The 14,405-nt window shown below is 39.7% G+C and overlaps 1 protein-coding gene and 1 pseudogene across 1 annotated transcript in view; both read right to left on the bottom strand.

Annotated features, from left to right (window-relative positions):
• Window positions 1-14,405, bottom strand: part of Eif2b3 (eukaryotic translation initiation factor 2B subunit gamma) — a 104,751-nt gene that overhangs the window by 5,968 nt on the left and 84,378 nt on the right. Inside the window, exons 8-12 of the mRNA XM_048782694.1 lie at window positions 13,743-13,870; window positions 12,334-12,524; window positions 10,943-11,020; window positions 9,468-9,574; window positions 86-189 (exon numbers count right to left, since the gene is read on the bottom strand). Coding sequence (XP_048638651.1) covers window positions 86-189; window positions 9,468-9,574; window positions 10,943-11,020; window positions 12,334-12,524; window positions 13,743-13,870 — 608 coding nt within the window. The remainder of the gene's footprint in view (window positions 1-85; window positions 190-9,467; window positions 9,575-10,942; window positions 11,021-12,333; window positions 12,525-13,742; window positions 13,871-14,405) is intronic.
• LOC125620517 overlaps window positions 13,923-14,405 on the bottom strand; it is a 7,328-nt pseudogene continuing 6,845 nt past the window's right edge.

Here is a 14,405-nt window from a genome sequence, read left to right as displayed (position 1 = left end):
AAAAAAAAAAAAAAAAAAAAAAAAAAAAAAAAAAAAAAAGCAAAGAAAAGAACACATCTGTGATTGCAGCTTGGGTTTGGTTTACCTTTGGCTTCAATCCTTTGGCCACTTCCAATCAAACAGTCCTTGATGTCTGCTCCCTTCTCGATCACAGCATTGTTGCAGATGACGCTGCCCTGGATGTTGCTTCTGTAACACAACAGCCAAGTTAGAGTGCCCAGGACTCTCATCACCATCCTTACCACTGGAGGTTCAGGATCCTCCCAAAGCCAGTCCTGTTAATGGTTACATGTGTCAAGTTATCACTGGAAGACAGAATGGCTGACTAAGGGAGAACTTGGCTTTAGAGAATTCTTGAATTAGAATATGCACATAATGATCTTTCTCCAAGGCCTAAAAAGAACAGATATTTTCATTTCAGTTTTTTAGAGTACCCCAGACTTTAGGGTTTAAATAGCATTCAAATTCTCTTCCCCCTTCAATCTGCAGGTAGAAGGTGAGGCTGGTTCTTGGGCTGACCTATCACTCCTGCTTCTTAGCTAAGAATATATGACAAATTTCACTTGAGATTCAAAAATCATGGATCTTCCTAGGGGATTAATTAGGAAAACAATGGATTACCCACAGCTCTCACCATTCAGGAAGAAAAAAATAAAGATATATATATCTTTTTATAAAAAATATATATATATATTGATATCCTTTCAATGTTTTGGTAGTACAGCCACAAACATATATGAGCTTATTTATAAGATAAATTCTTAGAAATGGAATTAATGGACTACCTGCCTTAATTAAAAACTAGGTCAGGCTGAGCATGGTACCGTATACCTATAAATTCCCAGCAATTGTCAAAGTTTAACAATTTGAAAATGATGTATGTATATATGTTTGTGTATGTGTGTATGGTGTGTGTGTGTGTGTGTGTGTGTGTGTGTGTATGTAGAGATCTATCTATCTTTTTTTTTTTTTTTTTTGGCAGTGCTGAGGGATTAACCCAGGGCATCACACATGCTAGGCTAACACTCTACCACTGAGTTACACCTCCAGTCCCAAAAAGGATATTTTAGAAACCAGCTCTCATTTCATAAAAGATTATTCCAAATCCTAAAGTACATTCTCTAGAGTAGCAGTGGTTCTTAGCATTTGAATATATTTTAAAAGCAGCTTCCTAGCTCCTGAAGATTGGTAGGTGGGAGAAAAGGTCCTTTTGAAAAATCATCACTGATGTTTACTGCATTTCTACTCTATGCCAAGGACTGCGCTAAATAAATACTCAATGTATATTAGAGTAATTTCTTTACAAATCCAGTCATTTCATCTGAAAAATCACCTGGGCTGTGTAAAAAAAAACAAATGAAACCACACTCTATGTTTTGAGTTCCCATCAACCATTTTAGTAGGTTTTGGATAGGAACCTTATGTATTTAATTGGGAAAAAACCTTCCTAGATGATTCTGGGTATACCATTTTTATCTCTGATGTAGTTAAAATAGCAATCACATTTTGCAGAGGAGGTAACAAATTTAGAGAAGGTAAACCATTTACCCAAAACTACATAACTGCTAAGTGACAGATTCTAATCCAAGTCTGCCTGACTCTAGGATCCAAACATTAGTCATAATGCAATACAAAGAAACTAAGAGGAGAAAAGACCCCAACTCTGAGTATCTCTGAGTCAGAAATGTGAAGAGGCAAAAATGGGCAGTTGGAGGGGAAAAGGAGTATAGGAAGGTGTAAGTACAATGTAAACAAAAATGAACCAAACCAACTAAGGAAAAATCCTTAAGAAACCCAGTGGAGGCATGGGAAATAGGAAAGAGGACATTCCAAAGACTGAAAACATTGATACACAGGCTAATAAAAAAGATCCTTCCCAAATGCCAAAACTTTTATGCAAAAAGGAATTCTAGCACTTTCTGGTATTCCAGACTCTTTTAACTTTCTAACTTGCCCAACTTCACAAAGCAATCTTGTCAGCAGTTAGGGAGGTTCCTGCTTCTTCAGGAAAATTCCCCCAAATAGGGTAATAAGGAAATAAGAAAGCCTTGGATGGAGGCTCCTGGGACAGAGCTAGCTTGCAACTAGTTACTAGTTTATCACTGAAAAGTCTCATTTCTTTTTCCAAGGTGTTAGCAGTAGTAAAAGAGCCTAAAGATGCATGTTCTGGAGCCAGACAAGAAGTAAACAGTCAGCAGGTAAGAAACAACAAACAGAAACTCAAGCAGTCATAATTAAAGACTAGTAAATAGCTATACTGAAATTTAGGGTTTAAGTGGGAATCTCTTAGCCAGGCGTGGTGGCACACACCTGTAATCCCAGCAACCTGGGAGGCTGAGACAGGAGGACTGCAAGCGGTTAAGTGCCCTGGGAGTAAATCCCCAGGACCCCCCCCCCCAAAAAAAAAAGGGAACCTTTTCTGGAAGGATGAGGCCAGAATGACAGGTCAGATTTCCATAGCAATGGACAGTCTGATTTTCCTTATGTTTAGCAGATCTGATTGGGGTCTTTGGGAACCTCACATATTACTTATCTCATCTAGTTTATGCATTAACTCTTCCTGAGATGTATAAACCTCTGTAGAGTCTGTAATGTGATAGGGAAAAGTGGATTGGTTGATGGGAAGCTGGAGTTTCTCCTGAGACTCCAGGTCAGTGGATCTATTGGAGGCTTTGAAATGAACACCTAAGAACAGTTTACCAGGAGTGAAGCTCTTCTCTTAGTTTGCTAGTATCATTGGTGTGATCACCCAACCATTAGCCAGGCTGAGGTACTTTGGGAAAATTAACACAGCATATCTTTCCCTCTGTCCAGAAAGGAACTCTAGATCAAGGAATTTATTTTATTTTTTTTTCTGGTGCTGGGGATCAAACTTAGGGCCTTACTAAACATGAGGTTGTACACTGAGCTACAATCTTAGTCCAAAGATCAAAGATTTTATTTGTGTGTGTCTGCTCATGCTAGAGGGGATGGACAGATTAGGGCTAAATCAACCAAGCCCTTTCTAAGCTGCCAATGCACAGCAAGGACTCTTCTGCTCAGTACTTAAGAGGGAAGGTGAGTTTCTATAGCACTGGTCCCAGTGTCAGAACTGTAGTTTTTGCAACTAAGTTTTAACTTTCAACTTGGCACTAAGAACTCTGCTCTAATGCCTAGCTATATTCTCTAAGAGGTTGTCTAGTGATGACTAAGACTAATGGAGATTTGGTCCTCAATTCTCCTTAGTGGGATCATTTTTTAAAAATGTTATTTTAATACTAAGGATTGAACCCAGGGGGTGCTTTACCACTGAGCTGTATCTCAGGTCCTTTTTATTTTTTGAGATGGGGTCTTGCTAAGTTGCCCAGGCTGAATTAGAACTTTAAATCTTCCTGCCTTAGCCTCTTGAGTCGCTGGGTCCTACCTGGCAGGTGGGATCAAATTTTAATTAAAACTGCAGGCCTTGGGAAGTTATCCCGAAAACTGTAATGCATTAGTGAAGAAGAGACCATGAGAAAAAACAAAAGTTTATAGCAAGATCCCTGCTAAAATAGTGGTACATACTTGTAATCCTAGAAACTCAGGCAACTGAGGCAAGATGATTGTGAGTTAGAGGTCAGCTTGGATAATTTAGTGAGACCCCTTCTAAGCAACAACAAAAAAAGATCCCTGCCTGGCCAGGCATATCACACTATACCATATTATGGCATACCACATGGAGAAACCCCAACTGGGGAAGAAAGGGAACTTCCAAATTCTCAATCCTTTTTTGGATTGAGATAAAAGATAGGACTTTTCTTCAGTTCATTCCAAGGAAAGAACTGATATACTGATATATAGTCACATATACTATATATAGTGTCTAGTACGTCTCAGGAATTGCATGTAGCACTTCATATTCATTTTGTAGCTTAGTCCTTTTAGCAAACTTGCAGGACAGTATTTATTTATTCTTTTAGAGAAAACTGAGGCTCACGGAGGTTAAACATATATCCAAACCTATACATGGTGAGTGACTCTCCATTGTCACAGGTTCCTGCCTCAGCTGTTGACTAGGTAGTATTTGGCAAGGAGCCAGGAAAGTTCTCAGTAACTCTGATGATAAGCAGGTTGTTTTCTTCTCTGGGGGTTAGTTAGCAGATTTTCTAAACCTACTTATAATCCTGGAGGAAGAAAAGAATATGGAATTGGAGCTACATGAAACTTTTCTAGGTCACTTAGTTCTGCTTTAAAACAACTTGCCACTTTGGCCCAAAGATTATGGCTGAGTTGCCCATATCTGAAAGGTGCCTGGGAGCCTACTAACCTTAGCTCAAGGGGTCCTGGTCCAGCTGTCCCTCTAGATGAAGCATATATTGCTTTTAATGAAATATTTCAAGTACAAAGAATACCTATGTGCTTAAGAAATAAATAATACAACCTGTTGTGTTCCTCTTTGTGTTTTCCTTCCCTCCCCCAAGAGGTAATCACTACTTGTGCTGTTTATGTTCCCAAGCATTTTTACCACATATATTAGTAGACAACATATAGTATTGTTTTGCATACTTTACAATGCTATCATAATGTCAGCATTTATAGCACTGAGACTGCTATCATTCTCTATGTGTTCATCTGCAACTTGCTTTTCCCTCTTCAACATCATATTTGTGAGATTTATGCAGGCTAATTCATGCAATGAGATATAAAACTTGAAGAAATAGCTCATCTTTTCCTTGCTGCTGGTCATTTTTGCTCTTGGGTCCTTTGATCAAAATGTACTGGTTCCAGTGAGCAGGTAAAAAATTTTCTCCTTTTAGTTCTATGTACTTCCCTATACAAAGGTTTGGTGGTAAAAAATGTCATCTTCCTAAGAAATCTGAGCCCTTATATTCCCTGAGCAGAGACTAAGTAAAAGAGAGGTTTGGGGAAAATCAAAGCAAAGATGTAAGAACCTTAGGGAATTAAGTTGTGAAGTTCTCCATCTAAGATGATGGGTTTAGTGTAAATGGTTCAAAGGTAGGAAAAGAATCAAAACCCTTAGGAGCCCTTTAAATCCAGGGTACCTTCCTCATGTTAGCATAATCTAGTGTTTTCAAGAGTATAAATGAGGAAACATGGGTGGATAGTTTTTAAAAAATATATTTTTAGTTATTGATGGACCTGTATTTTTTCAGATGTTAATGAACCTTTATTTTATTCATTTATTTATACACAAAACTGAGAATCAAACGTAGTGCCTCACACATGCTAGGCAAGCACTTTACCACTGAGCTACAATCCCAAGCCCCTCTCTCCCTTTTTTTTTGCTGCTGAGGATTGAACTTAGAACTTCCACTGAGCTACATCTCCAGTCCCCAAATTCTTTTAATATTTTTTCTTTTTATTGTGTTGCTGGGGATCAAACCTAGGCTTCTCACATGCTAGGCAAGTGCTCTACTCCTGATCCATCCCTATGTTGTTGTTTACCCCTCCTACATATTAAATTTTATACCTCAAACTACCAATTTGTTAATAGTTTATTAATAAGCTTCACTTCTTACTAGGCTATATTGTTTGCAAGCAGTTTTGCAAAAAGTTCACAGGTGCCACATTTTCTGCACCTTGGAATATTTCTGATGTTTTAGGATTCTTAGATTGCAACTCTTATCCCTCTAAATTCTCTAAATGTTGTTTCATTGTCTTCTGGCCCTAAATGTTGCCACAGAAAAGGTATACCAGATTTTCTCCCTTCTATGCACTTGAATAGTTTTTTCTTTCAGTTCTGTATGCCTTGATATTTTGCCAAAAGGATGCTGGCCATTCTCCTTTACTTCACCCATGTTTCCATTCTTCTTCTTCTTTTTTGGTACTGGGGATTGAACCCAGAGAGGCTTAACCACAGAGCCACCTCTCAGCGGCCACCCCCACTGCCTTTTTAATTTTTTTTTTTTCAGTTGTAGTTGGACACAATACCTTTATTTTATTTATTTATTATTTTGTGGTGCTGAGGATTGAACCCAGTGCCTCGCACATGCTAGGTGACTGCTATACTGCTAAGCCACAACCCCAGCACCCCCAGACTAATATATATATATATATATATATTTTTTTTTTTTTTCCATTGTTGATAGACCCTTATTTTATTTATTTACATGTGGTGCTGAGAATCGAACTTGGTACCTCACACCTGCCAGGCAAGTGTGCTACCACTGAGCCCCAGCCCCAGCCCCCTTTATATTTTATTTAGAGAGAAGATCTTGTTGAGTTACTTAGGTCCTTGCTAAATTGCTGAGGCTGGCTTTGAACCTCCTGCCTCAGCCTCCCAAATTGCTAGGATTATAGACATGTGCCACCATACCCAGCATGTTCCCATTCTTTATACTCACTGAATCTTGCTTTTTGGATTTTATCTAAATTTCATTGTATTTGGTAGATATTCTTTAGCCTGTGTATGAATATGTGACAGTTATCCAGTTTTAATAATAGACGAAAATTCCTTCTTTTTTTCAAGAAGTAAACAGGGATCTCTCTTCAACTTTTTTTTTTTTCTTCCCCTTCCAGCATTGGGGATTGAAAATGTTAGGAAAGTGCTCTACCACTAAGTTATAACCCCAACCCTGACAGGGATCTCTTGACAGATATTCAGCCAATATGGTAGGGGAGTTAAACCAGGGATCCCCATTTGTTGTTTAATAAATACTTCCAAAGTATATAAAAAAATGCAGTATTAGCTGGGCATGGTGGTACACACCTGTAATCCCAGTGACTTGGGAGGCTGAGGCAGGAGGATTACAAAGTTGAGGCCACCCTGGGCAATTCAATGTGATCCTGTTTCCTGTGTTGGAAACTGAACCCAGGGCCATGCAGAGGCTAGGTAGAGCATTCTACCATTGAGCTACAGCCCCAGACCTAAAAAGTGTTTTCCTATTTGAGGAATTTATAGTCTGATTAAAGAGAAAATAAAGATGCAATAAGTGTCCCATCGTCACATGAGCATTGAAAGTGTTTTGGGTGAACAGGGAACATAGAGGTGGGGGAAATAATTTCTGGCTGGGACATTTTGAGAAGGCTAGAAGGATAATTCAAAAGTTGGAAAATGTACTGTATTTTAAAAGAGGGGTAGAATTTCTGCAGGTAAAGATCTCTAAAGGGAGGCAATTCAGGCAGAGTTTTAAGCATAGAGGGAATGGGGCTGGGGTTGTGGCTCAGCGGTAGAGTACTCACCTAGCATATGTGAGGCACTGGGTTTAATCCTTAGCACCACAAAAATAAATAAATAAATAAAATCATGTGTCCATCTATAACTAAAAAAAAAAAAAGAATAGAGAGAAATGTAAAATAAGGAATCCAGTGGATGGGATAGTCAATCAAGTGTACTTGAAGGGCAGGCTAAGGGTAGCAATGAAAAGCAGTATTATCTTTGGCTCTGAGAATCTGCACTTGCTAACTTCAGAAAGCATGGAAAACCTAGGTGAAAATCTGATTCCCTGCCTGCTTGTACATGGAGGTGCTATCCTAGATTGCTGCATTTGCCTTGGACTAGGGGGAAAAAGAGTTTGTTGCTCAGGATCAGTGGACTAAAGATGCGGACAGAACACAGGACTGACATTCAAGCCTTGACTAAGTTTTCACTATATTTTTGATTCCCAAGCATCAGCTGTGATAAAAGTGGCAGAAGCGCTGGGGTTGTGGCTCAGCGGTATAGTTCTTGTCTAGCTGGTGTGAAGTCCTGGGTTCGATCTTCAGCATTACATACAAATAAATAAAATAAAGATATTGTGTCCACCACCAACTAAAACAAACAAATATATATATGGTAGAAAATAAATAGATAGGAACTTTCTCTGTGTAGTCTCACATCTTCCCCAAGGTGGTCCTATTAGTATCTCTCAAGCCCTGAGGACATTGGGCAGGTATCCAGCCCACTGTCCAGAAAGCTCAGCAGCTCACAACCACTGGTAGAGACAAGCACACCAAGAATATGAGAAATTCTTTCTGGACAAATTTATGCTCTTAATCTGACACTTAGTCCAGACATAATGGCAACAGGGTAATCAAGATTCACATGACTGCAATTTAATTACCTTTCTCAAGTTTACCAAAAGTTAATTAAGACTAAATGACACCCCCAAAATGGGAAAAATTTTATAAGGGATGTAGGATGTCTGATCTTATCACTAGGAGCTAATTTGCAGGATTGTGTAATTTCCACTGGCCTTTCTAGTCATTAAGCTGGTGTGGGCTGCCTATAGCTTTACATCAGTGTTTTTATTTGGAAAAGAAGCAGCAGCAGCTGTCTGAACCTCTTATTATTTCCCCAGCTAGAAGCCTTACTAGATCATCTAAGATTATGTGTCCTTATCAGCAACTGACTCTGCGATCTGTTAGGCTTTTCCTCTCAATTTCTCTCACATAAGCAGTAGTTTCTTAGGGAGCCATGAGTTTCCTCACCAAGTTTCTTCACATCAATTAAGATACTAACATTGATCTTTCACATGGTGCCAGAGAACTGCTCCTTTGTTTGCCCGCCCATAGGAGGGTTGGGGGAGAGTATTAATTAGAGCAAATGGGGGAAAGTTACAGCATTGTCTTTCTTGGAAGGTCTGAGGCAAGATGAGATAGCATAAGCTACAAAGCCTCATGAGTTGCAGTGGAACTAGGTGGTCAAATGGATAAAGGTAAGTGAGGTTTCAGTTTCCAAAAGAATGATAGTGTCTGTCAGTCTCATGTGGGAGTATGGAATAGGACATGGAGTAACAGGTGAGATGAGAAAAAAGCCTGGAATGCCACAATTTATTTGACTGTGAAAATGAAGGAGTTGGGGGCTGGGGATGTGGCTCAAGTGGTAGTGCGCTCGCCTGGCATGCGTGCGGCCCAGGTTCGATCCTCAGCACCACATACAAAGATGTTGTGTCCGCCGAAAACTAAAAAATAAAAATTTAAAAAATAAAAAAAAAAAAAAAAAAAGAAAATGAAGGAGTTGGGCTAGATGACTTCTAAGGCCTCATGTCACTCTGACATCCCAGGACTCATTGTTGGAGACAGATCATGAGAAACCACTGTTTCAATTTTATTCCAAAGGAAATGAGTGAAAAGCTGGATGTGGAGCCACATGTCCAAAATTCTAGGGATTTGGGAGACTGAAGCAGGAGGATTGCAAGTTAGTAATTTAGTGAGATCATCAGCAATGTAGGAAGAATCTGTCTCAAAATGAAAAATAAAAAGGACTTGGGAATGTAGTTTAGTGGTAAAGTGCCCCTGGGTTCAATCTCCAGTATTAAAAAAAAAAGAAGATAATAAGGAGACTACAAAATTTTTTTAATGGCATAGAGACAAGATCTGATATATTCCTTTCCTTTTTTTTTGGTACTGGGAATTGAACCCAGAAGTGCTTTACCACTGAGTCATATCCTCAGCCCATTTTATTTTTTATTTTGAGATGGCCTTGCTAAGTTGCTGAGGCTGGCTTTGAATTTGCAATCCTCCTGCCTCAGTCTCCCTGAGCTGCTGAAATTATTGTGGTGTATCACCTTAGGAATGCCACCTTTGTGAAGATAAAGTAATTTATATATATATATATATANGATGACTTCTCTCCAACCTGTGTATCTGGTCCGATGAGGCTGTCAACTCCAACCTGCAAAAGGCAAATAGAAAACATTGTCTATCTGTCCAACCAATTATAAATCATTCCCAGATCACTTGAGTTGGAGTCTAATGTGATCTTTCATAGAGACAGTTCAATAAAAGCAACCAACATCAGTGTTTCTCAGGGCTAAAAAATTCCCACAACCCCTCTGAGACCAACTCAAACCTACATTGAAGCATGGGCTCTCCCTTGCCAAGAAAAGAAAACAAAACAAAATGGACACATACGCACATACTCATGTATTTGTGTGCACAAATGTGCTCTCTTGAAGAGTGCGCTCAAGTCAGGATAAGAAGAGAGACAAGAGATTTTAAGTACCTTCCCAGAATTATTATTATTATTTTTTGGTACTGGAGATTGAGTCTAGGGGCACTTTACCACTGAGCTACATCTCCAGCCCTTTTTACTTTTTATTTTGATACAGGATCTCACTAAGTTTCTTGGGGCCTAAAACTTGTGATTTTCCTGCTTTAGCCTCCCAAGTTGCTGGAATTACATGCTGAGCCACCAGGCTGGCCCAGGAAGTCTTTTTTAAAATCTCTGAGTCAAGTCTCCAGCCCACCCCCATTTAAAAAAATTTTTTTTTAAATTGTTTTTTAGTTGTAAATGGACACAATACCTTTTATTTATTCATTTTTTTATGTGGTGCTCAGGATCAAACCTAGTGCATCACATGTACAAGGCAAGCACTCTTAGCCACAACCCAGCCCTGTTTTTTGTTTTTTTAGACAGGGTCTTGCTAATTTGCTGAGGTTGGCTTTGAACTCCTGCCTCGGACTCCTGAGCAACTGAGATTATAGGTGTGCACCACTGCACCCAGCCGAGGAAGATTTTTTGTTGTTGTTGTTGGGAGGGGGTACTGGGGATTGAACTCAAGGGCACTCAACCATTGAGCCACATCTCCAGCCTATTTTTTATTTTATTTAGAGACAGGGTCTCATTGAGTTGCTCAGTGCCTTGCTTTTGCTGAGGCTGGCTTTGAACTTGAGATCCTCCTGCCTCAGCCACTGGGATTACAGGCATGTGCCACTGCAACCAGCTCCAGGAAGACTTCTTGAGTAAGATTTTATTGCTAGAACTTAGATGGTATTTCCCTTGGACTAAAGAGGTTCAGGGTTCAAGAGTCTCAATCTAGATTCTTTTTTTTAAAAAATATTTATTTATTTTAGTTGGACACAATATCTTTATTTTACTTATTTTTATGTGGTGCTGAGGATAGAACCCAGGGCCTCACACGTGCTAGGTGAGCGCTCTGCTGCTGAGCCACAACCCCAGTTCTCAATCTATATTCTTAAGGACAAGTCTCAATGCTCCCAGAAAGTGTCCCACACCTGCCCTGCTCATGCTAGCACTTACCAAGTGTTTGTTGACAATCTGGGCTGATGAATGGACTGGTGATTCTTCTGGACAAAGAACAGACAGCAATTTGGGCACCTTGAGGAAAGAGATTTGGTCACTAAAGGCCAGAAACACACCTAAATATACCTTAGGTAGAATCCATGCTTAATCAGAGATGTGGAAAATTCTCAGTCAAGCTTCCTGTTTAGGTTAGGAAGAATAGGAGGCTGCTGCATTTCTCTAGAACTATGATTATTTATGTAGCAACTTCTAGATGGCCTTATTCTCACTTTCTTAGCTGAAGTGCTCTTCCCTGACTTATCCTTCAGCTGCGAGGAGGTGAGTCAAGCCTCTGAGATGCCGACAATGTACTTCTTGGGAAAAGAGTTCTGATGGGGGCAAGGAACACCATGAGTCCTGATTGTAGTTATCCTAGGTCCTGTTACCAGGGCCATGCATGTGCTCAGCCTCTTTGGGACAAGACTCCTTACTAGTACTGTTTACAGGCAATTCTCTCTAACATTCTTTCCTTGAGGCTTTGCTATCTGGCAGCTTTAAACTCTGTCCTTTACTTTCTTAAGGAAGCCTCCTCTGTTTGTCTATGTAATGATTACACAGTATTTATCTGCTTATTTATCAAGTAAATACTATACATATTCCCATGCAACATAATAGGCAGAAGCTGTTGAACCCAAAGGCCAGATGTTAGCCTTCTTGGATATATTAGCCTTGGAGCTACAAAGGCCTTCCCTCTGTGGACCAGGCCCTCCAGCTCCCCTTTTACTGTATTTAGGCACACCAATCTTCTTCCCTGACATGTCAAGTCTTGTTCAGCCTTGGGAATGAAAGGAATTTTGAACAAGTTACTATATATATAATGAAGAAATAAGACAAAAGGTTCAGTTTCTAGGGCAGGAGCTCCATGATTCCTTTAATTTATTTATATCTATATATTTATTTATTTTATAGTGTTGGGGATTGAACCCAGGGCCTAACACATGCTAGCAAGTTTTCTATCACTGAGCCAAACCCCCCAAACCTAGCTATTTTTCTGAGACAGGGTCTCACTAAATTGCCTAGGCTGACCTAGAACTTGTAATCCTGCCTCAGTATCTGGAGTAGCTGGGATTATTGGCATATGCCACCACACCCAGCTTCCATGATTCTTCTTCTGTTTTTGGGGTACTGGTGATTGGACCCAGGGACGCGTAACCTCCGAATCACATAACCAGCTCTTTTTTGTATTTTACTTAGAGACAGAGTCTCACTGAGTTGCTTAGCACCTTGTTTTTTTTTTTTTGCTGAGGATGGCTTTGAACTCATGGTCCTGATGCCTCAGACTCTGGAGATGACAGGCATGTGCCACCACACTTGGCCCCATGATTTTTCTTTTAAACCCATCTTCTCACCTGTCTGTTTGCTTCCATGTAGAGTCCCAGAGTGCTTACTCGAGAGCAGAGCCCCTCTTTCATGATGTGGACATAGCAGCGCACCTGTGATCTGGCCAAGTCGTCCCACCGATCTTTTCGACAAGCATTCCAGCAGGCATCATAGGGAGCCAAGGTCAGTGTATTGGCTTCTTTTATAAAACTGTAAATATCTTCAGAATGCCCAATCCAAGCAAATAAAAGAGAGAGAGATGACCAAGGGGATATAGAATCAGTCAAATTTTGAAAGAGGGTACAGTTAACATGAACCCTTTGGAAATCCCATTACAATCAGAAATACTAAATCAAATTTAAGGAGGCAATGTATTTCTCTGAGTGTTTGAAATATTGTTTGATATAAAAAGGCTTAATAGGATAAGCCCAGTGTGATGGTACATGCCTATAATCGTAGCAGCTTGGGAGGCTGAGGCAGAAGGATCACAAGTTCAAAGCCAGCCTCAGCAACTTGGAGAGGCCCTAAGTAACTCAGCAAGACCCTGTCTCTAAATAAAATATATATTAAAAAATGACTGGGGTTGTGGTTAAGTGCCCCTAGGTTCACAAAAGAAGGGAAAAAAAAGCTTAATAGAGGTCCCATAAACAAGTTTGAACAATAATCAAATACTATAGGGAAAATAAAATAGATGATTCTTGTAAATCAAGAAGGAACACAAGCAAGTACTCAAGTACTCAGGCTTTAGTGATCTGCCACGTTGGCTTTGTGCTGCTAGTCTCTATTACTATATCAGCTGTGCTAAGAAAGAAGGAGCATATAACTTGGAGCCAGAGTAACTAGGTTCCAGTTTTTCAACTCTCACAATAACCCCTTGAGATCCTTTATTTTATGGTAAGAAAACCAAGAAGGCTAAGTAACCTGCTTCAGGTCACAGAGTCAGTTAAGAGTCAGAGGCAGATTTCAAACCTAGGTCTGTTTGATGCCAAGTACTATGATCTTAATCATCATGCTATACTGTTCATTCATTTGATAAATATTTTTTGGTCCCTAGTTGGACTGTAACTGTACACTTCTTCACCTTCCTTCACTAGACAAAAGAGGCTGAGTATAATCAGGACTAGGTTTATGCAGACCCTGAAGAACCAGACAACTGAGATATGGCAAAGAGAGTTTAAAGACATAATGGTCTAGTGAAGAACCATATAGATCTATGAACCACACAATGGGTCTGGAAGCTTGACCTGCCTGTCCCTAAAGAACACTGTGACAGAACTTGCTAAGCAAATTTACCCAGAGCTCAGAGAGTGGGGTCAGCTAGTCTATCTTGCCCTGTAGACTAAACAAAAGTCTGCCACCTTAAGACTAGCTTTTTGGGTTGGGACTCTCTCCAAAGAACTCTTACCTCTTCTCTTATTACCCCAACCCAAGCACTGACCTAAGGACTTCAGCTCCTTTTTCTTTAGATCCTCCTCTTTTTCTTCTTGCCCTTGTTGTGAGGAAGCTGAGGAAAACTGTTTTCTTACTAAATATGGAATCAGTTCACTCCGGATAGAAGTGATTGACCTAGGAAGAAAGAGTGACCAAACATGAGAAAACAGACTGGATTCTATTGGGATCAAAAACTCTGTGTATCTGGGGAAAAGCCAAATCTTAACATACTACCTTGGGACTGAAAGAGATCAAACATGGAATGGATTTGGCAGTTCTGGAGGAGCAGAGGCTCTGAGTTCTCTTTATCTGCCTCGTGGGGTGGGAAAGTAATATACTGAATCTAAGAAAACCTTGTCAAGGTAGAAAAATCTTTCATGTAGTCCACATACATGGTATGTGGAGCATGTATTTGAATGTACATGTATGTATAGGCACAAGTATTTAAACATGGTGCTCTGCCTCCTCATTGGCAACAACCCATGAGAAGGCAGAATATTCTGGTCTTTTGAGGAAAGTTATTTTAAAAATATGAAAACAATTTTTCTTCCTTTCCAATCTCTATATCTTTAATTTCTATTGATTTATTTCATAATTTTAGCATATCAGCTAAGACCTCTAATACATACTGACTAGCAACACCGAGAGCAGTTTTTTTTTTTTTTTTTTT

Source organism: Marmota marmota, unplaced genomic scaffold (assembly GCF_001458135.2).
Source record: "Marmota marmota marmota unplaced genomic scaffold, marMar, whole genome shotgun sequence".
Classification (NCBI taxonomy): Eukaryota; Metazoa; Chordata; class Mammalia; order Rodentia; family Sciuridae; genus Marmota; species Marmota marmota.
The sequence above is the reverse complement of the archived record's forward strand: the minus strand, read 5'-3'. Positions and strand labels throughout refer to the sequence as shown.